This window comes from Xylocopa sonorina, chromosome 10, assembly GCF_050948175.1.
Source record: "Xylocopa sonorina isolate GNS202 chromosome 10, iyXylSono1_principal, whole genome shotgun sequence".
NCBI classification, from domain to species: domain Eukaryota; kingdom Metazoa; phylum Arthropoda; class Insecta; order Hymenoptera; family Apidae; genus Xylocopa; species Xylocopa sonorina.
Genome location: NC_135202.1, coordinates 11,833,993 through 11,859,500, shown reverse-complemented (window position 1 = coordinate 11,859,500; position 25,508 = coordinate 11,833,993). Strand labels below are relative to the sequence as shown.

Genomic DNA, 25,508 nt, shown 5'->3' with positions numbered 1-25,508 from the left:
TATATTTCCCACTTTAGATTTGCCAACAATACAAATTAAACATAAATCATAAAATTTCGTTCAATTATGCAGGCATATAATGTGTTGATTGGATTACAAAGTTTCTTCTTTCTGTTACAGATTTTTAATACGTGGAAGACCAAGAAGAGAGCTTCCAGACACCGATGAAGGAATCTGTTTCGTTCATCAATGCTTCAGTACTTGTTCTTTACATTTTCTACTGTTAATTACCATAGTATATTTAATTATAATCGTAGATATAAGATATATTGTATTATTAGCATAAGCGCTATTGTTAAATAGACTTTTATTGTAAATTATTGTATATGTCATTAATTAAATTAAATAAATTAATTGTTTAAGAGATATGCAATAAGTCTCATTATTTTCCCTCAACTCCTATCGAAATCTCCATTCAAAATTCCGAAATTTGCCAATGTCTTTGGAAATGACGTCACTTGCAAGAATCGCCAAAATTCCAGGAATTCTCGATGACGTCATTTCCAAGAAGTGGCACATACGAATACCTCCTCACTACTTATGTTCTCCTGATACAAAGTCGAAATTGGGTTCTCGATCGAGAAAATTGGAAATGTATCAGGAGAACATAAGTATTGAGGAGGTATGCTTGCCACTTCCAGGAAAATGACGTCACTTCCAGGAATCGCCGAAATTCCAGGAATTCCCGATGACGTCATTTCCAAGAAGTGGCACTATTCGGATACCTCCTATGACGTCATGTTCTCCTGATACATTGCCGATTTTTCGAACAAAATCCTGAAAATCCGACTTTGTATCAGGAGAACATAAGTAGTGAGGAGGTATGCTTGCCACTTCCAGGAAAATGACGTCACTTCCAGGAATCGACGAAATTCCAGGAATTCCCGATGACGTCATTTTCAAGAAGTGGCACTATTCGGATACCTCCTATGACGTCATGTTCTCCTGATATAAAGTCGGATTTTCAAAATTTTGTTGGAAAAATCGGCAATGTATCAGGAGAACATGACGTCATAGGAGGTATCCGAATAGTGCCACTTCTTGGAAATGACGTCATCGGGAATTCCTGGAATTTCGGCGATTCCTGGAAGTGACGTCATTTTCCTGGAAGTGGCAAGCATACCTCTTCACTACTTATGTTCTCCTGATACAAAGTCGGATTTTCAAAATTTTGTTCGAAAAATCGGCAATGTATCAGGAGAACATGACGTCATAGGAGGTATCCGAATAGTGCCACTTCTTGGAAATGACGTCATCGAGAATTCCTGGAATTTCGGCGATTCCTGGAAGTGACGTCATTTTCCTGGAAGTGGCACGCATACCTCCTCACTACTTATGTTCTCCTGATACAAAGTCTGATTTTCAGGTTTCCGATCGGAAAAATTGAAAATGTATCAGGAGAACATAAGTAGTGAAGAGGTATTCCCACCACTTCCTGGAAATGACGTCATCGCGAATTTTAAGGATAGATCATTTCAGGATTGCTGGATATGTTTCTAAATAATTAAACAATTGTTTAACAATAATTGAACGTTTATTGAAACTTTCTAATGATGTACATGCTACAAAATTATTCTTACAAGTTAATTATTACAAATTTTTCTTACAAAATCTATTTACAATGTATCTTATAATTAAACTATGTGCTAATTTGTAATATAAATGTATAAAATAATGCATAATATCGTTCGAATTATCCCTCGAAGTTCTTTCTTGATCTGATTGAGGCACTTGTAACCATTGCTTGATGTACACTTAGTCGTTTCTGCAGCTGCACGAGATCTTCGGTAATTCTTCCCAAAAAGAAGCGAGAGATCCAGCACACACTTCTCGTTGTTTAAGTTTGAACCGAGCGCAGATATTGCGAGGATATCAGTTTTTCAAAAATCTGCATGAAATTCTATCGAAGAGTATAATCTTTTGACTAAAGTTGAAAAGAACGAAATCACTCGCTATTATAATGAGCTTTCTTACGGCACGAAACCATATTAAAGTTTAAATCTAAATGAAACTTATGTAGACACCGAAATTGCATATCAAATTATACGAGACGAGGGGAAGAAATTCGACGAGAGATGCAGTACATCGTTCTAAACATATTCGAACGTATAAGGATAAATAGAGAGATTAATATAGCGTTATCATTTTATCGGATTTAGCGGAAAAAGAGTGTAAAACGATGTAGGATAAAGATATCAAAGGATAAGATGATTCTTTGTATTCCGTTCCTCGTAAGGTTTCTGTGTGCGGCTCTAAAGATACACCAAGGTATTCTTAAATCCTCGTTAACTTAATAAAACCCTCCTTAAGACTGTTTGCCGTCTTAGATCACAACAACATATAGGATGATAGACATAAGGGTACATATGGCAGGGTGGAAGCAAGAAGTTCGTTCATATTTAAACGGACGTCGAACAACGCTGACACGAGCCGCATCCAACAGTGGACCTAACACAGCCTTCCTACAACCTCCAGTTAAATTTCGAGACCAAATTACGACGTGTGCTTGGATTAGTTCGTTTCAGTGCGATTTTCTCCAAGTAGCTCAAAGGTGAGATCTCGAGGCACCTGAGGTAACAAAAAGAGAGTGTTCAGTTACATTTGTTCTGTGCTCCACGGGAATAGTGCACGAGCGATCGTAAATACCAGTGCAAACTCGACGACGTCTCATATTTTACCTATAGTGAGGTTTTCTTCGTTGTCGAATGTTGTAATTCGGAACAGAAGCTATTATCTTAAATAATCTATCACGATTAAAGGAGTTTTGTCTGAATGTTAACAGGTTCGAAAATTACAGTCATGTTGGGGCCCGTCTACGAAGCGTACTCCTATGGAACTTCCAAGTACGGCAATGATACGGTAGCCGACAAAGTTCCACCTGATATGCTCCATCTGATCGATGCCCATTGGTACCACTATCCACCGCTGAATCCCATGTGGCATGGGATTCTCGGGTTCGTGATAGGCATGTTGGGTTTCGTCTCGGTTACGGGGAATGGCATGGTCGTCTATATATTCCTCTCGACAAAGAGCCTACGGACGCCAAGCAACATGTTCGTGATCAATCTTGCCATCACCGATTTCCTTATGATGTTCTGCATGTCGCCGCCTATGGTATGTGGTAGAACACTTGATCCAAAATCCCATCGTTGTCCAACGGATCCTATAAAAATAAAATAAAACTCATTGATCGGCAGATAATCAATTGCTATTACGAGACGTGGGTACTTGGACCTCTGTTTTGTGAAGTCTACGCGATGTTGGGCTCCTTGTTCGGATGTGGCTCCATTTGGACGATGACAATGATCGCATTCGACAGATACAACGTGATAGTTAAAGGTTTATCCGGAAAGCCGTTGTCCATTAATGGAGCACTCATCCGTATTGTGGGTATTTGGCTGTTCTCTCTAGGATGGACGATCGCACCTATGTTTGGCTGGAATCGGTAAACATCCAACGATGAATCGCGATTATCTTAGCGGCGATCGATCACGACCACCTAAACGCATAATTCTTTTTAGATATGTGCCCGAGGGTAACATGACCGCATGTGGCACCGATTACCTTAGCAGGGATATAGTGTCTGTTTCTTACCTCGTATTGTACAGCATATGGGTCTACTTCGTCCCGCTATTCCTTATTATCTGGAGTTATTGGTACATCATTCAGGCGGTCGCTGCACACGAGAAGAATATGCGCGAGCAGGCGAAAAAGATGAACGTTGCCTCTCTTCGATCATCCGAAAATCAGAATACAAGTGCCGAGTGCAAATTGGCGAAAGTATGGGAAATTTACGCAGGCTTGTTACTCCAGTATCAGTGCTGCTTATCGCTAATGCAACGTTTCCTGGTAAATCCTAGGTTGCTCTTATGACGATCTCATTGTGGTTCATGGCCTGGACTCCGTATCTGGTCATCAATTTCTCTGGCATCTTCAATCTCGTTAAGATCAATCCACTCTTCACCATCTGGGGTTCCTTGTTCGCTAAAGCAAACGCAGTTTACAATCCGATTGTTTACGGAATCAGGTAAGCATACATATAGATATATTTAATTAATAAGTTATAAAATAAGTTGATCATAATGAAATGATATTTTGTAATCTTTCACATTTCATTTACTTCACAGCCATCCGAAGTACCGTGTCGCGCTGTTCGCGAAATTCCCATCGTTGGCATGTGCTGCGGAACCAGCATCAGGAGACGCAACATCGACCACTACCACCGTCGCGGACGGCGAAAAACCGGCCGCGTAAAAAACGATAATAACTTTCTTTTACCGACGATAATTATCGGCTAAGAATGAATGAACAACAGAGAAATTGAAACACACCTTAACTCCAGGTAAGGGGAGTAAGATCAAATGTAATTACAGACACGGTTTGTAAATATGTTAACATCTGTTACAAGGTTTAAAAGATCTTATTTTTTATCGACGACGGAAATTCAAAATTAAATCTTAAATTAAATGTGTTCAAAAATCTAAGAAGTACAGTCGAACATACGGTGCATCTACGATACGAGAATAAAAGACTCCAGTATACGGAGTATCATTGTATTACGCAATATTGAATGGACAATATTCTAATCGCCTGTGATGTTGAATGTAACCGTGATTCGCGTTTCACCACAACGTAAATCATTTTATATCGATGCATGGGAACGATTTTAATTTTGTACATATTGTTGCGTAGCATTGTACATGATCACTTTGGTATAGCAGGTACCGGCTTTCGTGTTTACTAGATTAATAAGCATTATCGTATTATCGTAACACATGAAATGGGAGCGCTGTATCTGTATCTTAATTTTATAAAAGTAAATAAATTCTGCAAGCACCTATAAGTTGGTTTAATTTTAAACATGCGAACGAACAAAAACTTCCCCTATATATAGATAAAAATCAATCCTATCTATATTTTAAAATACAAGAAGAATATCACTTGAACGGTCTTCCATTTTACGAGGTTTCTGTAGTTACCGAAGCCTTTTCTTGTTTAGTTGTAGCAGTTTGATCTTCGGTCGAGCCGCACACCAAGAACGGTAGTTTTTCGTTCAACGCGGCTCTGTATTTTGGATGGCTGTAGAATGTATTTACAAAATTGATCATTGATATTACTGTCGTTCATAAAAATAACGGAGAAATATTCGAACGATACAGACCTGATTCCATAAACGATCGGGTTGTATATTGCATTCGCTTTTGCGAAAAGGGAACCCCATATTGTGAAAAGTGGTGTAAGCAGAGATCGATTAAATATTCCAATATAATTGATCACAAGGTATGGCGTCCACGCCATAAACCACAACGATATTGTCGTCAATGCTACCTAAATTACACATGCAATTTATTGGTAAAATTACTATTTGCGGGATAAATAGATCAATCGAAGAGTACGATACCTTTGCTAATTTCGCCTCAGCACTGGTATTTTGATTATCTCCGGATCGTAAAGAGGAGACATTCATTTTTTTCGCTTGCTCTCTCATTGCTTTTTCGTGTGCAGCAACAGCCTGAAAATGATAATTACAACATGTGTAGTTATGAATGCGAAGAGCGTTTCTAATCGAAACGATTTTTAAACATTTACCGAGACGATAAAGTAATAACTATAAATAATGGTAAAGAGCGGAGTGTAATAGACGAAAACAGAATAGACTAATATGTACGACTTGGAACTCCACTCTAGGGTAAGATAATCCGTTCCACATGCTGTCATGTTACCCTCGGGAACGTACCTGGATTGAGAAGTCAAAAAATTGATAGTTGACCATACTTGTTGATCATTTACAACTAAAATATTACCTGTTCCATCCTACTAAAGGTAAAATTGTCCATAGTAGAGCAAAAGACCAAATACCAAGAACTTGTAATGCAGCTCTTTTGATGGTAAGAGGTGTCCCACTCATACCCTAAAAATATTTTACTCTTTTGTAACTTCTGACTGTTAATACATTTACATCTATGTATATAAGATTATACATACTTTAACTATAACATTGTACCTATCTAAAGCTATAGCAGTCATGGTCCATATAGAAGCACATCCGCACAGGGATCCAACCATTGCATATATGTCACACATTAAAGGACCTGAGTAAAAGAGTCATCATCTTAAGATATCAATTTTTGCAAAGTATAAACATTTTTTAAATAATATAATAAATATATTTTTCTTACCGAGAACCCATGTTTCATAAAAACAACAAATTACCATAGGAGGACACATGAAACCCATCATTATAAAATCAGAAAAAGCAAGATTTACTACGAGAAGATTACTTGGTGTTCTCAGGGATGGTGTTGTTACAAATATGTAAACCACTACACCATTTCCAAACCACCCAACAATACCCAATGCAATCATAACTAAGCCTAAAATTTTATGCCATATTGGATCCAGTGGTGGAAATTGATACCTATGTTTTAAGATATTTAAAAATAATGTAAACAGATGATGAGCTTCCACTGTACATATTAATTACAATAATTACCAGTATGGATCTATTAAATATAACATTTCTTCGGGTACTTTACTAACAACTGTTTCATTGTTAAAACGCATGATTTGTTTTGCAAATTGAGGTCCTATGGTAGTTGCCATGGTAAAAATGTTTGGGAATGCAATTCTGATAAAAACAGAAGATGCAGAAAGTATCCTCTATCACTTAAATGTACACAAACATAATACACTTCCCTCTACAACTGCAACTATAAAACTACTGTTCTTCTTTTATATTCTTGGCATGATAAGATCCAATAAAGTTATCCAATAAAATATTCAAATGAATTCATCTATAGTCCTAACAAATGCATTGTTACACTTACAGGTAGACCAGTATGACGTGTGAAAAGTCATCTTACATTTAGAATAATCTAATCAGAATGAATCTTTACATATGCTCTTATATGCAAATTGAAATAATCAATAACGTGCACAATATATTATTGCGGTGTATAATTAAGATTAACACAGGAAATATATTTTATACAATTTCGTACAATTTATTGCACAAAATATATGAGAGTACCATTATTTTATTACTCTGGAAAGCCTACGAATGTGTTGACTGCGTCCTTCTTGCAGAGCCTCTTCCAATTGTTGCGTTATATGTAATAAGTTAACAGGGTCGGTCTGAAGTAATACATGTTCAATACTTTTGTCTTTGTCTGGATTTTTTATAGACAAATCCAAAGTAATGAGCGGAGCAACTTGCTTCAATAACGTTCTTGATGCAATCTATGGAAAAGATACATTACGCATAACACAGATTATTACTGCATTTTTAATGCAGAGTTTAAGGATGCAACGGTATAATACCTGAACTTCAAATCTCCATTCCATATCATGATATTCAGGCAATTTAAATCCAACGTTCGCAAGTGTATCCGATATTTCCTCTTTTTTAGCATTATATAATTTGCTCAATATAATTTCTTGTTGCTCCGAAAAGCCTAAAGATATTACTGAATCTCTGAAGTCTTCAGAATTCAACTGTAAAAGTTAAATATTAATTTATATCATAATTCACGTGTCAGAAGAGAAATGTACATAAACGAATAACACGTGGATCACCTTATATCTACAACTTTCTAGTAATAAATTAACAAGTCCTTCCACTGAATTTTTAATAACTCCCACTTCGACCGACAATTTTTCTGAAAGACAAAATTATAGATCGATAGTGTCACGATTATTTTGTTTCAAGGATCTATAATAAAAATCTCTACTCACGGGCAGCTGCATTATACAACTTAATATTTTGCCCTTTTTGCAAATAATCCAGAGCCAATTTACAGAAATCTTGTAAAACTGAAAAAAATCGAACGAGACTGTTATTTTGGAAAAAACAAATCGGCAATAAAAATAACAACAATCCTACACACCCTGCGGTGAGTGTTCTATAAGAAGCAGTACATGCTTTTTATGGTCCGGTTTTAATGTTAATAACATTATGCAATTTCATTAAAAACAATACAAAATTTGTACTATGTTTATACAATAAGGTACGTATAAAATTAACGATATTCTTCGATAACTCAATGGAGAGGCGGTAGAGGAATCGCCATTTTTAGTCATATAAATTGTATATACATATGCTCTATATATTTAAGAAGTTTCAGAGTGTATTTTAAATAACTTTACTTTCTCAGATTAAAAATTTGTTATTAACTCTATCATGTATCACCTATTAATTACTAATTAGGCAAATTTATTGTGCGATATGATTGGAAATATTAGGTTAGGATATCTCAACTCTGGAACATGTACAATCTCTTTGACAATTGATACATTTACATAGTATTACTCGTATCAATATGATAACACTGGAGGAAATAAGATAATAAAAGCTTCGCAAGGAATTTATTAACGAATCTAATTAGAAATGAGAATGATATTTATAGTCAAATTATTTATTTTATGATATCGATATAGTGGAGCTGCAACATTTTTTGATCCCTTCGCTTGTGAAATTATGCCTTTGGTTGAGAAAGCGATGCCTTTACTTGAGCTCGTTGAAACATTTGCTGATATTTCTCCAATGTTTCACGATACGTATCTTGTTTCTTATCTAATGTAGTTATCAATTGTTCTACTCTTTTCCTAAAATTATAAAAAGGTTGAATTTATTGTTAGCACACACTATTTTTATATTTAATAACCTACAATTCAGAGGAAATATAATCCATTCGTTTAGCAACATTCTGTTTTGCTTCTTCTAGGTCCTGTTTAATGAGAACTGGTCCGATAAGTTTGAAAACATCATCCTCAGGTTTCAATAGATCCAACTCTTTCTTAACAGCGATATTCTCATTTAACTGACCATCCAGCTGTTGCCTTTGACTCAGTGCCTTGTGGTAATCTGATACAAACAGAATCTATGTGTAACAAGACAATTGATTAATAATAATTATACGATCAATTAAAAAAAAAAGTTTGATATAAAAGAATTAATGAAATACCTTTTTGAACCTGCTTGTACTTGTCTATTTCTAATTTTAAATTCTTCTGCATTTCTTCCGTCATGTTTGCCTGAAAAACGAAAAGTATTAATAACAGGAAACAAGGGTTGCGCGACAATGAGGTTACGTTTTCACAAGATATAAATATGCGATTGTATTATTAAGATATCTATTTTATTCTGATAAAATAGATGAAACAAGAACGAATTCTCTGACGCATAAAATGCAAATTATAATTGTTTTAAATCCTAACCTTCTACTCTAAATACATATATCGTATATTGTGGAAAGAAACGTTACGTTTCACACCTTTCGAACGCGTTCCTTCACGTATTATACAGCAAAGATTTATTACCAAAGAACAGAAAGTGTAGACTGTTATTTTAATTAAATTTATACTCACCTCTTTAACCCGTTTCCTGTTTCCAACTCACAAATATTGACTAACTTAAACGCCGCTACTGACGTACCGACATGCATGTATACAAGACTCACAGAGAAGAACAAATTAGGAATGAGAATCTGTTGTGCAATTTATTTCAGTTCAATTTTAAACTGGGAAAAATAAAATAAAGATACTTCCACGGATCCTGAATTAAATACATTTGAAAACATTAATAAAGGAACATATCACGAATACCAAAAGAAGGAAGAAGAGTCGATATTACAACGAATTCTCTTCGAATATATTTATATAATTTTTTCATTATACATACCCCTCAAAATATATATTCCCTATACCAGTCCCTATAATTGCCATCAGATGGAGACACAAACCAATTTTCCCTCTTCAAGCCGATCTATGTTGAATTATGTTGAAATTGTTGTTGATTTAATCTGAAAACAAATCGAACCTATATTGTTTTCATAGAAAATCAAAAAATATGGAAACAATACTGGAACAACAGCGACGTTATCATGAGGAGCGAGAAAGGCTGATGGACGCGATGGTCAAGGAAATGCTCTACAAAAAGCCTGGCCACAGGGAAAGTATAAATTCAGAACATCGACTAAAAATGCTGCTTGATCGGTACATGGACAGTACTTCACATTTGCAGGATTTGTACGAGGATAAGGACGGAGAAAGGAAAGAAGAGGTACGTCGAGTAACTTACGTTCACGTGGACAAGTTAATAACAAAAATTTCCATTTCGCTCGTATAGGTGCAAGCACTTTCCGGACCTAATGAATTTTCTGAGTTCTATTCCCGATTGAAATCTATAGAAAAATTCTATCGCCGGCATCAAAATGAAATAAGCATTCCGATGTCTGTGGAATTTGAGGAACTGGCCAAAATGAGGGAAAATCCAACCGAGGAGCTTTCCAATCTTGTCGAATTCACAGACGAAGAGGGTTACGGGAAGTATCTAGATCTTCACGAATGTTACGAGAAATACATCAACCTGAAAGGAATAGAAAAGATAGACTACATTACGTACCTATCTACGTTTGATCATTTGTTCGACATACCAAGGGAAAGGAAAAATGCTGAATATCAAAAATACGTGGAGTCGTTGTTAGACTATTTGACCGATTATTTGAGTAGAGTTAGACCTTTACTCGATATAAATGGAGAGCTCGAGGAGGCGAACAAAGAGTTTGAAACGCAATGGGAGAATAGTACATTTCCAGGATGGCCAAAAGAGACTGGTAGCGCTTTGACTCACGTGGGGGCTCATTTAGAACTTTCTGCTTTCTCTTCGTGGGAAGAACTCGCATCTCTGGGTCTGGATAGATTGAAATCAGCGTTAATGGCTTTAGGTTTAAAGTGCGGCGGTACACTGGAGGAGAGAGCTCAGAGGCTTTTCAGTACAAAAGGTGAAGCATCATTGGATCCGAATCTGTTAGCTAAAAATAATAAGAATAGAAAATCTGGCAAAGGAAGGAACTCTGAGAAACAAAAGGATATCGCACGCTTGGAGGGGCAAGTGTACAGGCTTGCGGAATTGGTGTCTATTCAACGTGTTGCAACAAAGGAAAATGTACAGAGGAAACAAGCTAGGACAGAAGGTGAGAGAGGAGATTCCGATGCTGAAGCTAGCGCCAGTGAATCGGAAGAGGACGACGATAATGAAGTCCCTTACAATCCCAAAAATCTTCCTCTTGGATGGGATGGAAAACCAATACCATATTGGTTGTACAAGTTACACGGCCTAAATATCAGTTATAATTGTGAGATATGTGGAAACTTTACGTACAAAGGGCCAAAAGCTTTCCAGAGACATTTTGCGGAATGGAGGCACGCGCACGGTATGCGTTGTCTTGGTATACCAAATACCGCACATTTTGCTAATGTAACACAGATAGAAGATGCCTTAGCTTTGTGGGAGAAGTTGAAGGCACAGAAGCAAGCCGAACGTTGGCAGCCAGAACAGGAGGAAGAATTTGAAGACTCTCTTGGTAATGTCGTTAATCGTAAAACATACGAGGACTTAAAGAGACAAGGTCTTTTATAAATATAGCATTATGCATTTAAATTGTACATTTACATAAAGCTACACGTGTATTAAAATAATTTTAATAAATATTAATATTTAAAAACTCTGTATGTACAGTATCTTTAAAACCCCTTTTATGTGATATTAACATATCAATATATACATATTAATATATAACATATTATTTAATGTAAATTATAACTTGGATTATAAATGCAATTGATATAATAGAGTCGCGCTAAATGGAAAACATGAATAGTAAATTTTCAAAAGACGAATGTGTAAATTAAATTAAAAGTTTGATGCTATTATCAATATTTTTGATCAGAAAAAATTATATTTTTTTAATATATTCGAGAGCGGTACGTTTCGTCTCGATGTTTAACTAAATATTTAAGGAGCAGGGACTTTAAAGCTCTTCAAATATCTTTTCGGCCAATGAAAATGCAGTAATTTCATACCCCAGAAATTCCAGAGTGCGTGGTTCATCGTTTTCCAGAGATGAATACCTCTCATATTATCTTGTAACTTGTTCGCAACAGTAATTTTAACACGATTTCGAGAAGAAAGTGCTTCAGTTTATAATCGCATACTCCGTTGATTGGATCGTTGACGAGATTAATAAAGCCTGAGTAAAGGGAAAAAGATAGATTAATCGTGCGAACGTACGCTTTTAAATGTAAATTTTAGTACACCGCTTTCGGTTCGCTCGAGAGCACGATGTTCCGTCGATGTGATTAAAACCACGTGCTTCGCAAGACCGATCGTTTTTATGGAAAATGGTATATAACGTAAGCATTTTACCGAAACAAAATTATCACCGTTCCCGATAGATTGTTCCGATAATTTCTCTTTTTCTAGAGTGGACGATTACGTTAAATGATCGGCCTGTGAGGAAAGATTAGGGAAGAAAGATTCTTACTACCATTGAAAAGAGGCATGCTGGAGCAGAATGACGGAATTCGTAGATGGTTGGATATTTGGGCATACTCTGGGAGAAGGTGCTTACGGCGAGTACGTTTAGTATACTTCCGAATTGTGTAACTAGAAATTTGTTCGAGATTAATATTAAATTTAAATATCTCTTACTATAAATATCCTTACTTAATAATTCTGGTCACGATTGAGCTTGACTTTTTTTCTTTCAGAGTAAAGCTAGTTATAAATAAGTCTACAGGCGAGGCTGTTGCTATGAAAATGATAGACTTAGAGAAGCATCCAGATGTTCGTCAAATTGTTCATAAAGAAACTACAATTCATCGTATACTCTCCAACCCTAACATTATACAGTATTTTGGAAAGCGTAGCGAGCCGAACATGGAATATATATTTCTGGAATATGCATCAGGAGGAGAACTATTTGATAGAATTGGTAAGGTTTTGTTCCTCTTGAATAATCCTAAAAATATTAATATCATTAATATTAATTTTTGTTAACTCGAGACAGAACCAGATGTTGGTATGCCAATATGGGAAGCGCAAAAGTATTTCAAACAATTAATCTCTGCCGTGGAGTATCTTCATGGTAGAGGTGTTGCGCATAGGGATTTAAAACCAGAAAATTTGTTATTAGACGAACATGATAACTTGAAAGTTTCTGACTTTGGATTGGCAACAATGTATCGCCTCCATGGCAAGGAGAGATGTTTGGAGAAGAGATGCGGAACGTTGCCCTATGTTGCTCCAGAAGTATTACTGCGACCCTATCATGCTGAACCTGCTGATATATGGTCGTGTGGTATAATCCTTGTGGCTTTGCTAGCTGGAGGTAATCTTACAACAAAATTTTAATTGTGAGAAAAATAAATTTTTGCTTCTGCGGTAAATTGTTATGTATATTAATATATAATTGTAAATAGTTATAATTTAATAACGCAAATTAACTGTTCAAACATTGTTGTGAATATTTGTAAAGTAGTAGACCACTATGGTCTTTAGTCTGATGGATTAGATCTAATGCATAACTTACATTTCTTAGTTTTTAACTGGTCCATATCTGAACTATAGAGCTGCCTTGGGATCAATCCTTGGCAGAGTGTCCAGAATATAAGGCATGGAGAGATGGAAAATACATGTCTCTAACACCATGGAAAAAATTGGACAACGCTTCTTTATCTTTGATAAAAAATATTCTTATGCATTCACCATCGGCCAGATTTACCATAAAGGATATTAAGCAACACAGATGGTTCATCAAAAAATTCCAAGAAGGTAAGCATCAATTTATAATTACAAAATATATCGTCCTACTTTTACGTACAAAACTTTTTACAAAGTTCCAATGGACGGGGTTTAGCAAGTATTTACTTGGTCAGGTACTGAGTGACTCTGAGTACATGTTAACTTACTCAAAGCAACTTGGTACCTAACTAAGTGGATATCGAGTACAACAAAATTTTCCGATCGCAGTGTAAGTATAGAATAATTTTTACTTTAATCACAGTTATTTAAACGTTAAATAAACAAAAAGTAGGATACAATAATACGATTCTTTAAGCTTATCAAAGCTTTTGCCTTTACTTTGGTAATACAGCTCTATGATTTTAATTGAGGATCATAAAGCTAGATTACCAAAGCAAAGAGCACTGGCGTATGCATCTAAGTGAAATGTTAAAAATTTTTAATTAACAAGAAGATTGATTCACAAATGAATGTAAAAACAATAGCTGACAAAGTTGAAACATTTGTTTTTATAATAGCTGGAAATATAGGATATGTCCGACCTGATGAGACCGACTCGAGGCAAGTGTTGGAAGACGAGAACTTGACAAGATTCTGCTTATCACAACCCGAATTACCCGCCGTAGAGAGTTTTAATGCGGTAGAAATTAATTTTGATGAACGTCTCGGATTTTCGTTCTCACAACCTGCGCATATCGAAGACCTGTTATTATGTACACAAGTGCAGACTAAACAATTGACTCAAGCAAGTCAGGTAATGCGACTTTTACTTATGATCGGTAGTTCACAAATATAACTACGCTACTTTATATTCATTGCACATAATTTAATTTCCTATTTACAGCAAAATACTTTCCAACGATTGGTACGCAGAATGACAAGATTTTTCGTTAAAACAGAGTTGGAGGAAACCGTGAAAAGATTAATGAATTGTTTGAAAAATGAGAATTATACGTGCCGTATTAATAATTTTGGCACTGTAAGTAAAAAAGATATACGATACGTATACCGATTCCGATTGAAATTATAAATGATTAAAAAATTACGCGACTGTTTTTACAGATTACTATATCAACCATGGATAGAAGAAAGATGCCTCTAGTTTTTAAAGCAGATATTGTTGAGATGGATGGGAAAATATTGGTTGATTTCCGATTATCCAAAGGCTGCGGATTAGAATTTAAACGAAGATTTGTAAAAATTAAATCGTTATTAGATGATATTATATTGAAGGGCCCTATTACGTGGCCTATCGCTGTTGCGACAGAATGCATGCCTTAATGTTGTACACAATTAAATTTTATGAATAAACATTTTATATTCTTTTAACAAAATTTTTCTTTGCCTCTATTTCTCCTACATTTAACACCTTATCAAGAAGCTACTGGCTTCGATACAATTTGCCACAACTTTCTATAATCACAAGTAAACGATGTGTGATAATATGCTTTTCAATTTCTAAACATTTGCATTCGAGTTACAAAAACCGTATGCCTTCATTATCGAAAGGAATTTAAACGGAACATACTCTAACCTTAACCTTTTAAATGTTATTAAAATGTCCAAGTTCCTACAATTTACCATTTTTGCAATTACTAGTTTAATGGTATTTGGATTCTCTAGTTACCTTAGCTTTGTATATACATTTGATATTTATAAACAATGGATTTTTAACAGTATTAATGATTTTCAACTATACGATTTTATCATCAGTAAGTTGCGTGTATATCGTGTACCTTTATATGTAATATATTTTATAATAAAAATATTTGATATCGTACATGTCTATGAAAAAAATGGCTTTGACTAGAAATAGAATGGCTATGAACATTAAAAATGCTATTTGCTTTCTAGTTGGGGCTGGTACGGCAGGTGCGACTTTGAGCACGAAACTAACTAAAGATGGACATAAAATATTATTGCTCGAAGCTGGAGGGGTTGCACCACCTTTTTTAGACATTCCGCTTTTAGCTCCTTTAATTCAAAACACTCCATACGATTGGCAATATATCACTGTACCGCAACAGAATGCATGCAAAGGCTTAAAGAACAATGTAAAATATATTTAATTACTTGTGAAAATATTATTTGATAGAATGCACAGATTAAACTGTTTGTTTATAGCAAAGCAAATGGGCAATGGGTAAAATACTTGGTGGAACCAGTAGATTAAATTACATGCTTTACGTACGAGGACATCCTTTGGATTATAATTGGCTTCCAAATTCTGTTCGTAAGTTAAAGAACTTATTATTATTTTCCATCTATTATTATCATTGTGATCTTTAAATATTTTTAGAATCTGTTATGAAACATAGTGACCGCATAAGTGATCTAAAATGGGGTACTGGTCTTGGCAATGTCATTTTGGAAGGACTACAAGAATTGAATCAAGATATTGGCGATATTAATGATGATTTAAAAGATGGTAATTATAATGGGAATAGGAAAGTATCATGATTTTACCATTCTGTTGATTTAGGTTTTATGAAAGTACAGTTGTCCATAAAGAATGGTAAACGCTGGAGTACAGATAAATTATTGTACAACTGTTTAGAAAATAATTTAACCATTATCACTCATGCTCATGTTGAAAAGGTATTTTTAAAGTTGGCTGTGGAATAATTGCAATTTTTGAAGTTAACTGGAACTAAATGGGTATTTAATCTTCTAAAGATATTAATGGAGTCAGATAGAGCAGTGGGAGTACAGTTCTTTGCATTAAATAAAACATTTAAGGCATTCGCGAAAGAAGGTGTTATTCTAAGTGCTGGTGCAATTGGTACTCCTAAAATATTAATGTTATCTGGTATTGGACCAAAAGAACACTTGGAAGATTTAAAGGTAAAGTTTAGTCTTTGCAAATATTGATTTTTATGCATATGTCAATTATGTCAATATTCTTTAGATAAATGTAATTAATAATTTACCAGTTGGACGATACTTGATGGATCACGTGCTCACTGGAATTGATTTAATTACGCTTAACACGAGTATAGGTTTCAGTATGGGAAATACATTAAATCCGATGTCGGCGTTAAACTATTTTCTTTTCGGAAAAGGTAAAACTAGTTTAAAATGCTAAACATTCCTAATCTTTACAACTTACATAATATATTTTGTATGCCCAAGGTCCATGGACATTTACAGGAGTAGAGGTATTAGGTACATTTCATAGTTCTTTACAAAAAAACAAATCTAATGTACCAGATTTACAAATAATGGTAATGCCGCTTGGAGCATCAAGGGATAATGGTGTTGTTTTAAAAGAATCTATGGGAATTTCTGAAAAAGTATATTAGATATTTGTAATTACACAAAGTTCATGCATTATATGCTAATATAATTGAATGGTTTTTATGTATAAATACTATATTACTTTTAATAGGTTTATAATGAATATTTTTCTCCTAATTTATGCAAGAATACGATAACAATTGCTCCTGTTTTATTGCATCCAAAAAGCAAAGGAGAAGTTAAATTACGTAGTAACAACCCTTTCGATTCGCCCTTAATTGATCCGAAATATTTGACGGATAAAGATGATATTGCAATTCTCGTAGATGGTATTACATTCGATCAAACTTTTATGCACTGCATAATACATTAGTTACGGCAAAATTGTGCAAAATATCAAATTTCTAGGGATCAAGTTTGTGAAGAAACTTATTAAAACAAATGCTATGAGAAGTATCGGCGCATCTATTTATAAAAAACATTTCCCTGGCTGTGAAAATGAAACATTTGACAGTACAAAATATTGGGAATGTTATATACAACATTTAACTTTAACTTCTTATCACCCTGCTGGAACATGTCGAATGGGTGATGTTGTTGATCAAACGTTCAAGTAAACTATCAGTTTCACACCTGAAACAATTCTACTTTTTTTGTAAGTATTATATGTAATATAAACTATGCTTTGCAGAGTCTACGGTACCACAAACTTGTACGTAGTCGACGCATCTGTATTTCCGTCTTTACCAAGCGGTAATATTAACGCCGCGGTTGAGATGATTGCCGAAAGTGCCGCACGTATAATCAAACAGAATATAAACCACGATAGAAATCATAAAAGATGTTATAAACCACGTAATTACTACGATGTATTTAATAATGAATATAATTCTTGTTTAATGTGAATCTTAATTTACTTTTAAAAAATTGATGACCAAACAAGCTATTTTATAGCAATTAAAAAATCTTGTTACAATGTGCAACAGTACTTTTTTCTACTATAAAATAAAGCATAAAATTATAAGATTTGTAAATGTTTCTAAAAATAAACAAAAAATTTTGTTTACTGTAACTATACCAATAAATATTTTATATGTATAGTACGTCTTGTTAAACATAAATTTTATCTCCTTTTAAAATAAAATTTAATGGTAACATACGTTTTAACGGTAACTACGTTTATTGCGTTTGTAATCGTGTCTGGATGAGTCACTTGTTTTGTGATTACTATGACTTCTAGAATTATGATCCTTGTAGTGATTGCTAGCTTTACTTTCTTCTCTATAATAGGGATGTACTCGCCGAGATCTCCTATCGCTCGTATAAGAATCATTACTCGTCTGTCTCCTATGCGAATCTGTGCTTGGTAGCATATTCATTCCAAACAAGTCAGCTTTCAAACAAGGTATATTACTTCCGAACGACATTTCTTGACCTAACTGAAGCAACTGATTGAAATCAATAGATTGATTCTGAGGGTAATTAATTTGTGGCAAATTTTCGTTTTTCCTTCTGCATATATTAAGGCGACGATTAAATAAGGATGTGCCGTCAAACAGTTCTAAAGCATATAATACAGAATTGATATGTTTATATGTTACAAATCCGTATGCTTTTTGCTTTCCATCGCGATCTCTAGGAATACAAACTCTTTGCACAGGACCACCCTATAACAATTAAATAAAACATATGAAACGTAACAATTAACCCTTTCTGAGTTACAACTGTAATTCATGGTTACGGACGTATTCGCCAGCAGATCGCTAAAACAAAATAGCATTGAGTTCTTCTTCAATTTAGAATATATCTAACTAAATCTCGGAAAAGATTGAATCTCATCGTTAGCATATAACCTCAAACTCTATGTTTGAAAATATACACGTAACGAAATGACTTTAAAGCAATATTATATATAAAAAGGTATCGCGATCTGTTTGAAACTTATTATGCGATTCTGAATATAACTGAGAGAGAAGTAACTTGGAATTGTTAATATTGTAGTTCTTAAAAATGTACGAACCTGCAAGAATAATTCAAACAGAATTTCCTCTGTTACTTTCTCACTTAAATTCCCACACCAAAGGGTACGCGTCTCCTCATCCATCATGTTAGACTAATGCAAAAATCGAATATCTTTAATGTTTATCAAAACTATAAAAATCGACGTATGTATTTCGATACTCATAATTGATACTAGAGAGCACTGAAGTTTGTACACATCGGCTATGCAAAGTCAATTCAACAAAACTACGTTGTTTATGATTACAGCTGAGGGAAGAAAATTGGCGGTTCATATGTATATGTTTACCAGTGTGTTTCCCAGAATAGCATTTATATCTTTTCTCCTTTTTAGTTACAATAAGAAATGCTGAAAGATTTTGTTTACGTTAAAGAATAACAAGCAATCTACTTTACGAAAATATATATATATATATATATATATAATAAAAAAATGTACAGTGCAACAAACGTTACATTATCCTGACATTTTATATTTGAAACGGTAAATAAAACGACATTGTTTAAAATTTATTTAAAATTGTAAATTTAATAAATCAAATAGAATTGAAATGGCTTCTAAGCTAAATAAATGTACAAAGGATCAGATAGAAACTATACTCAATACTGAATCGGATTCTAATGAAGAGATTTATCCCAACAATGCTCCGGCAAAATCCAAAAAAGAGAGTAATATGAAAGCAAAAAATGCCACGAGGTATAATCTAGATATGTCTTCAGACACAGAAAATATCTTTACTAATGAAAGATGTACAACATTAAAGCATAATACTTTGCAGAAACAAAAAGCTCCTCTTAAAATTAAACTTAAAAAATCTGCTAAAGAATGTTTATATACTATTGATACAGATTCTGATCCAGAGAGACCTGCACCTAAGCCTCGTAATCGACTCTTAAGATTAAGGAAGAAAAGTAACTCAGAAGTGGAGAGTGAAGACTCCTATACTGATAATAAAAATAAATCTATGGGTACTAAAGTAAATAATGATGAGAATTTTAGGGAAGAAACACCTGGGTCAAGAGGGAGCAGAACAAGGAGACCACCTTTAAGACTTTCTTCTTATTATTGCGATTCATTATCTCCTTCAAATTCTCCATCTTTAAGAACTAGGAAGAATATTAATTATAATGAAGATAAGTTACTTATCAGTTCTATTATATCTAATATAAAAACTGAAAAGAAACTCGCAAAGCAAGTAGAAAACAAACCCTTGGATAGCCCTGCCAGCAAAGTCAATTTAAAGCCTAAAAATTCAACTGTAAAAAACAATAAACAGGATCATATTTCTCCTGCAAAAGATGAGGAGAAGGATAGTAATACAAATCCTAAAGTAGTGAAAGCAAAGAAGACTTCATCCAAGAAGTCTAATAAAGCAGAAAACATTACAACTGATAAGTTAGATTGTACTCCAAAAAAGCAAGAGATCACGAATAAAGAAGATTTAATAATATCAACGCCTAAAAATAGTACGTCTGTTAAGTTAACTAAACAAAAGAGGATGATATCTGAGAGTACACCAAAAAATATTCAATTTGCAAATAGTAACGACAATGGTAACGATGAAGAATGCTTAACGGACATGTATAAACGTATTAAGATTTCATCAGCAGTTAAAACTACTCTTAGAACGTATAGGCCAAAGAAGATAATTGCTGAACGTCCACAAGCAAATTTTGGAGCCAATGATAACATTGAGAGTATTGAAGGGGAACAGTCTTCAATTGACAAGTACAAACGTATTAAAATCTCATCTGATAAGAAAAATATCTTAACACCACAGAAGAAGAATAATATAGAAAAAAGTATAGAATCGCATCTAGAAGAGACTCATTTGAGTACACCAAAATCTCGTTCAATGAAATGTAGTACTTTGACACCATCATTTAGGAAAAGAAATAATAATCTAATGAAACCAACTACACCATTACAGGAAGCTAGAAGTAGATTGCATGTTAGTGCTGTACCAAAATCTTTACCTTGCAGAGAGGAGGAGTTCAATAATATCTTCACGTTTTTGAGGGGAAAATTAGAAGACAAAACTGGAGGGTACGTAGAAGTTTTTGGGAAAAAAGAATTTAAGTAACAAATTAAAAATATTTGCAGATGTATATATATAAGTGGAGTGCCAGGTACAGGTAAAACTGCAACTGTAAATGAAGCCATCAGATGTCTACAGAAATTAATAGTTAAGGGCGAGTTAGACGATTTTAATTATGTTGCCATTAATGGCATGAAATTAACTGAACCGAGACAAGCTTATGTACAAATATTGAAACAGCTGGATGGTAAAACAGCTACTTGGGAGCAATCGTATCGTATACTTGAAAAACGATTTCGCAGCACCAGTTCTAAAATGACATTGCTCCTTGTCGATGAAGTACGACTTCTATCTTCAGAAAAATACTGTTCATTTATTACCGTATTATCTATTTATCTATATTATTATTTGTATTATTTTAGCTTGATTTATTGTGTACGAAACGTCAAGATGTAGTATACAATTTATTGGATTGGCCAACAAAATCAACAGCACAATTAGTTATTATCACTATAGCCAATACCATGGATTTACCAGAGAGAGTCTTGATGGGGCGCGTTACGTCCCGTTTAGGTCTAACGCGATTAACCTTCCAGCCTTACAGTTACAAACAGCTGCAGGAAATAGTAATGTCCAGACTCAAGGATTTCAGTGGTTTCAGAGCCGAAGCTGTACAACTCGTTGCACGGTACTACAATACTTAAATCATGGTAAAATTGAAACTATTATCGCTTATCATGGTCGAATGTCTCATTTTAGAAAAGTTTCTGCCGTGTCTGGGGATGCTAGACGGGCTTTGGACATATGTCGCCGCGCTATGGAGATTGCAGAATCACGAGATGCCGATATGATATCCTTTCAGGATGTAACAGAGGCTGTGACCGAAATGATCGCATCTGCAAAAGTTCAGGCTATAAAGCACTGTTCTCAAATGGAGCAAATATTTTTGCAAGCAGTATCCGCGGAAGTTACACGGACTTCAATCGAAGAAGTATATTTTAAAGATGCGTACAAGCATATCGAGTCGTTGTGCTCTTTTGAAGGTACGTTCGATTAATGTTAAATATCAAATATGATATTAAAAAGAAAAACCAATGGTACATTTCTTGCCGCTAACATACGTTCGCTCTTGTTACAGGAATTAAAATACCTACTGTAACGGAAACACTGGCTGTTTGCGGTAGATTGGGCGCGAACAGATTGTTAATATGCGAGCATTCAAGAAATGACATATACCAGAAAATTTTATTGAATGTTTCCACAGACGATATTCACTATGCGACTCAGGAACTAGACTTAAATTGAAAATAATGAAAATTATAATATTTTAATTTATGTGCGTGAATGAGCGAGCGAACAAGTAACGGAGCGTGTCTTCCTAAAAGTGCCTTAGTACGCTAAAGTTATTTATTGATGAATACGTTTTTATATTTAGCAGATGAAAATAGTCAATAGCATTTTACGTCAAGTGACATCACATGAAGTATATGTATATAATTTGACGTCATTTAACTTGCGACGTTTATTTATAGACAAAATTTACAGACTAAAGTCCTACAAAATCCTTTTCAATTACGTAATTCTTGAAACTGCCAGACACGTGGCAGTATTAATAACTAGAAAGTACGAACGGCATCGATTGAATTGATGTTTCCCCGAGTTGATGTAAGGACGGTGTGCTGTTACGTGTTCAAATTATGGTTAAGGAAAATATCGACGAGCAAATTTTGTCACTTTACGGTGAACAAAAGTGGAAGGATATTCTTTGTTTAAATTGTACATTAAATAAATTGTGCGAAAGCAAACTACTTTGGGTGTTACCGACTATCAGTGATTTACATTGGATGAAAGAGATAATCGACGAAAGTAATCTGGTCGCACTTGTAAGCATAGGATGTGGTTGTGGTGTACTAGAATGGTTATTTCAAAAGTATTCTGGTAAATTACATATGATCGCATGAAATATTAACCTACTTTACATTTACCATATCTGTCGCATCGACGCACAGTGAATTAAATTCGAACGTTCAATCGTTTTATTCAAGGTTTAGATGTGATCGGCGTAGAACTGGATCGCTCGTGGTGGTGTAGCAAATATTCACCACCTTTATTTTTGAAGAATACTCTTTTCGTTCGTGAAAACAGCACGATTAATTCTTTTCTATCGGATAAATATGCTCTACTGTTTTGTTACTTCAACAACGAGCCAGCCTTTTGCGATTACATCGAAAGTTACAAGGGGAACCTAATTTTTGTTATCGGACCAAACGTGGACGAACTTCGTTGGACTAATCCAATGCCGCTCGATGAAAAGTTTCATCGATACGGCTGGACGCTAATGTACAAAAGGAAAATGGATCGAACAAACGATTGTATTACAGTTTATAGAAAATTACCGAATTCTATAGACACGACCGAGTCAATGCTCTAAAGTTACTTTCGATAATCAAAATTCAAACGTTCGATTATCGAAACGACATCGAGTATATCGTTGATCGCGATAGTACATGGACGTAGTTAGCATAAGTTTCTACTGGTGCTTGTCGCAAGGCACGTACACGGCCCTGGCCGATGAGAAAATCGACCAATGAGAGGCCTGTTGCGTGACTACGTGCGCCGCCATTATTGTACTTTACATGCCTTGAATGAACAGAGAGACTAGCGTAACCACTAGTTTTTTGTTTCAAGCATCGAGATCATTAATGCGAAAAGTTGTGTGACTGGTACAATTGCAAATACAACATTTCCGAGATAGAGGGATATGTCAACGGGCAAGGATATTAGCATGTTAAAGGACCAAGATGAAAAAAATAAGCTCAAAGTGTACTGTACATTTTGCCCGTCGAAAATGCTCAATGCTGGCGCAGCCCGGCTAGTGAATATCGAGGTGAACATTTGCCACTTTAATCACAAAAGAAAATATATAAATATCAAATTACGAAACATTTTAATATTCGTTATAATTTCCTTGAATTGTATAGAAATTTAGAGATACGTTTCTGCTCTCCTTATAACTTAACCTCAAAGCTTGTTTATTACGTGACTTCTTTCATTAATTTTCTTCACGAACATGATATACAATGAGAACGTTCAGTAGTTAGGCTAAGATGTGTAATGTAACATTTTAGTTTAATCTACCGTATATACATCGTAAGGGAGAGGGTGAAGCCGATCAGCAAGAATTAATAACAGACTATTGGTTGGTGGAGGATATGTACACATTTGAAAACATTGGTGTTTCGCATACAGTAGCCAACGTAAAATATTTAGCATGTGCGGACTGTGAAAGGGGCCCAGTGGGTTGGCACGATTTATCTACGAAGAAGTCGTACATTGCGTTAAGTAGAGTTAAGCACGAATAATTTGTGGTAAATAAAATAATTTTTTAATTTTATACAAATAGTGTGGCTTCATTTGTTCTTTTACTTTAACGTAAAAATGCATTGCGAAAAAAATAAAATGCAAGCAACATCGAAAAGCTTGGAGGAAGAACGCACATTGCTACTTAAGTTGATAATTTAATATTTAATCACGTACGTTACAAGCACAGCCGATAAATCAGATAATCAATCGTCGTTGCGATATAATAATTAATAAATTACGCTTACGGCTAGAAACGATTTATCGATATATATTTTTAAATATGCCTCTACTCGTGATTCTATTGTAACACGTTTTCATATTTATATCGCGATCATCTGGTGGCAAAATATTTATGCGTTGTGCATATTGGTGTAATAATTATTTTATGCAATGAATGTAGGAATGCGTGTAAAGCGAATGATGAGCGATCAGGAGATGGTAGTGAGAGAAACGTGCGCTACAGGAGAATTAAAGGGCTGTTGAATGTCGAAGACACAGATAAATGTTCTTCTTAATTGATTTTCGCATCTTCGATGTATTTAAGAACACGTAAATTAGAAACAAACTCTTTCATTCTTCTCTTATTGTACATTGGAGATTTTTGCGACGAAGTAAATTAAGTTTATTTTTTCGATTTTTTATCATTTCATTATTATCATTGAATTATACGATTGTTGCGTGTTCGAAAAGCTGTTCGATAAGAATAAATTACAATTATTCATTAAACATTTCGTTTTTCTCTTAGGAATTTAGAATTTGCATGAAATATTGCAAAAGTACAGAGGACAATTGGATTAAGTACAAGCAGTGCGTTAATTATTCCATCGGTATTCCTACAGAGAATTCCGACGTAACGTCGCTTTGTAAAGGGGACCGTGGAATATTCTTGGAGTTGTATGTTAAATGTAATAGGTACTTTGGTGAACATGGTCGTTAATTGGACTTGTACAGAAATCGTCTCTGGAACTTGGCCCGTATTCGATATTTACTTTGGCGATGATTCTCTTATGGTATTACCGAAAAAGGACTCTGTGGGTCTAGAGCGGTATGCACTGGCCGTACACAAGAATTATTTCAAATGAAGATAAATACAGATGAGACACAATGGACGAATTACCTTACTGAACGTTCATTATCTAGAATGTTTTAACTACCATTAGCGCGGTATTTATTACAGAATTTGACGTATTCATTTTTCAATGCCTTCTCCACCGCGTTTAGTTGACACTTTTAAAAGGATCGTATAAGCATAGATGTCTTAGTTGTTT

At 34.6% G+C, this 25,508-nt stretch overlaps 11 protein-coding genes across 15 annotated transcripts; 7 read left to right on the top strand and 4 right to left on the bottom strand.

The window, feature by feature from the left end:
* The first annotated feature begins 2,369 nt into the window (after positions 1-2,369).
* Lop1 (long wavelength sensitive opsin 1) lies at positions 2,370-4,843 on the top strand. Of its 3 annotated transcripts, none has more exons than XM_076902423.1 (6): positions 2,371-2,551; positions 2,798-3,114; positions 3,198-3,445; positions 3,522-3,780; positions 3,861-4,027; positions 4,128-4,843. In XM_076902423.1, the coding sequence occupies exons 2-6, from the start codon at positions 2,800-2,802 to the stop codon at positions 4,252-4,254; spliced, it is 1,116 nt and encodes a 371-aa protein (XP_076758538.1). In that variant the 5' UTR covers positions 2,371-2,551; positions 2,798-2,799; the 3' UTR covers positions 4,255-4,843. The 3 variants fall into 3 exon arrangements, with proteins under 3 accessions (XP_076758539.1, XP_076758538.1, XP_076758537.1); XM_076902422.1 differs by having other exon boundaries at positions 2,372-2,551; positions 2,783-3,114; XM_076902424.1 differs by lacking the exon at positions 4,128-4,843 and having other exon boundaries at positions 2,370-2,551; positions 2,783-3,114; positions 3,861-4,031.
* Positions 4,844-4,874: 31 nt separating this feature from the next.
* On the bottom strand, positions 4,875-7,077 carry Lop2 (long wavelength sensitive opsin 2). Of its 2 annotated transcripts, none has more exons than XM_076902426.1 (8): positions 7,031-7,077; positions 6,180-6,418; positions 5,986-6,092; positions 5,805-5,911; positions 5,590-5,737; positions 5,402-5,512; positions 5,162-5,328; positions 4,875-5,079 (listed from the first exon to the last, which is right to left on the bottom strand). In XM_076902426.1, the coding sequence occupies exons 2-8, from the start codon at positions 6,364-6,366 to the stop codon at positions 4,959-4,961; spliced, it is 948 nt and encodes a 315-aa protein (XP_076758541.1). In that variant the 5' UTR covers positions 6,367-6,418; positions 7,031-7,077; the 3' UTR covers positions 4,875-4,958. The 2 variants fall into 2 exon arrangements, with proteins under 2 accessions (XP_076758541.1, XP_076758540.1); XM_076902425.1 differs by lacking the exon at positions 7,031-7,077 and adding an exon at positions 6,494-6,639.
* Positions 6,961-8,067, bottom strand: LOC143427917 (COMM domain-containing protein 2-like). The gene is made up of 5 exons (XM_076902429.1): positions 7,887-8,067; positions 7,735-7,812; positions 7,576-7,658; positions 7,321-7,494; positions 6,961-7,239 (listed from the first exon to the last, which is right to left on the bottom strand). The coding sequence occupies exons 1-5, from the start codon at positions 7,951-7,953 to the stop codon at positions 7,033-7,035; spliced, it is 609 nt and encodes a 202-aa protein (XP_076758544.1). The 5' UTR covers positions 7,954-8,067; the 3' UTR covers positions 6,961-7,032.
* Positions 8,068-8,347: 280 nt separating this feature from the next.
* On the bottom strand, positions 8,348-9,523 carry Pfdn6 (prefoldin 6). The gene is made up of 4 exons (XM_076903713.1): positions 9,367-9,523; positions 8,964-9,033; positions 8,668-8,863; positions 8,348-8,604 (listed from the first exon to the last, which is right to left on the bottom strand). The coding sequence occupies exons 2-4, from the start codon at positions 9,025-9,027 to the stop codon at positions 8,475-8,477; spliced, it is 390 nt and encodes a 129-aa protein (XP_076759828.1). The 5' UTR covers positions 9,028-9,033; positions 9,367-9,523; the 3' UTR covers positions 8,348-8,474.
* A 229-nt stretch (positions 9,524-9,752) lies between these two features.
* Positions 9,753-11,507, top strand: Noi (splicing factor 3a subunit 3 noi). Its single transcript, XM_076903710.1, has 2 exons — positions 9,753-10,060; positions 10,127-11,507. Exons 1-2 carry the CDS (start codon positions 9,848-9,850, stop codon positions 11,417-11,419), a joined length of 1,506 nt encoding a protein of 501 aa, XP_076759825.1. The 5' UTR covers positions 9,753-9,847; the 3' UTR covers positions 11,420-11,507.
* Positions 11,508-11,883: 376 nt separating this feature from the next.
* On the top strand, positions 11,884-14,916 carry Grp (serine/threonine-protein kinase grp). 2 transcript variants are annotated; one of them, XM_076903712.1, is made up of 8 exons: positions 11,884-12,183; positions 12,263-12,415; positions 12,550-12,773; positions 12,849-13,169; positions 13,409-13,612; positions 14,101-14,336; positions 14,427-14,561; positions 14,645-14,916. In XM_076903712.1, exons 2-8 carry the CDS (start codon positions 12,354-12,356, stop codon positions 14,861-14,863), a joined length of 1,401 nt encoding a protein of 466 aa, XP_076759827.1. In that variant the 5' UTR covers positions 11,884-12,183; positions 12,263-12,353; the 3' UTR covers positions 14,864-14,916. The 2 variants fall into 2 exon arrangements, with proteins under 2 accessions (XP_076759827.1, XP_076759826.1); XM_076903711.1 differs by having other exon boundaries at positions 11,884-12,192.
* Positions 14,917-15,094: 178 nt separating this feature from the next.
* LOC143428249 (alcohol dehydrogenase [acceptor]) lies at positions 15,095-17,724 on the top strand. Its single transcript, XM_076902972.1, has 11 exons — positions 15,095-15,294; positions 15,437-15,636; positions 15,707-15,815; positions 15,882-16,010; positions 16,065-16,180; positions 16,259-16,426; positions 16,491-16,644; positions 16,715-16,875; positions 16,971-17,148; positions 17,228-17,432; positions 17,511-17,724. The coding sequence occupies exons 1-11, from the start codon at positions 15,141-15,143 to the stop codon at positions 17,722-17,724; spliced, it is 1,788 nt and encodes a 595-aa protein (XP_076759087.1). The 5' UTR covers positions 15,095-15,140.
* A 190-nt stretch (positions 17,725-17,914) lies between these two features.
* LOC143427903 (uncharacterized) lies at positions 17,915-19,055 on the bottom strand. The gene is made up of 2 exons (XM_076902409.1): positions 18,840-19,055; positions 17,915-18,486 (listed from the first exon to the last, which is right to left on the bottom strand). The coding sequence occupies exons 1-2, from the start codon at positions 18,924-18,926 to the stop codon at positions 17,983-17,985; spliced, it is 591 nt and encodes a 196-aa protein (XP_076758524.1). The 5' UTR covers positions 18,927-19,055; the 3' UTR covers positions 17,915-17,982.
* A 334-nt stretch (positions 19,056-19,389) lies between these two features.
* Positions 19,390-22,421, top strand: Orc1 (origin recognition complex subunit 1). The gene is made up of 5 exons (XM_076902353.1): positions 19,390-20,885; positions 20,943-21,216; positions 21,300-21,565; positions 21,637-21,920; positions 22,016-22,421. Exons 1-5 carry the CDS (start codon positions 19,390-19,392, stop codon positions 22,180-22,182), a joined length of 2,487 nt encoding a protein of 828 aa, XP_076758468.1. The 3' UTR covers positions 22,183-22,421.
* Positions 22,422-22,490: 69 nt separating this feature from the next.
* LOC143428005 (uncharacterized) lies at positions 22,491-23,310 on the top strand. The gene is made up of 2 exons (XM_076902559.1): positions 22,491-22,815; positions 22,923-23,310. Exons 1-2 carry the CDS (start codon positions 22,575-22,577, stop codon positions 23,306-23,308), a joined length of 627 nt encoding a protein of 208 aa, XP_076758674.1. The 5' UTR covers positions 22,491-22,574; the 3' UTR covers positions 23,309-23,310.
* Positions 23,311-23,624: 314 nt separating this feature from the next.
* Positions 23,625-24,966, top strand: Strat (RAB interacting factor STRAT). Its single transcript, XM_076902560.1, has 2 exons — positions 23,625-23,764; positions 24,006-24,966. Exons 1-2 carry the CDS (start codon positions 23,639-23,641, stop codon positions 24,237-24,239), a joined length of 360 nt encoding a protein of 119 aa, XP_076758675.1. The 5' UTR covers positions 23,625-23,638; the 3' UTR covers positions 24,240-24,966.
* The last annotated feature ends 542 nt before the right edge of the window (positions 24,967-25,508 follow it).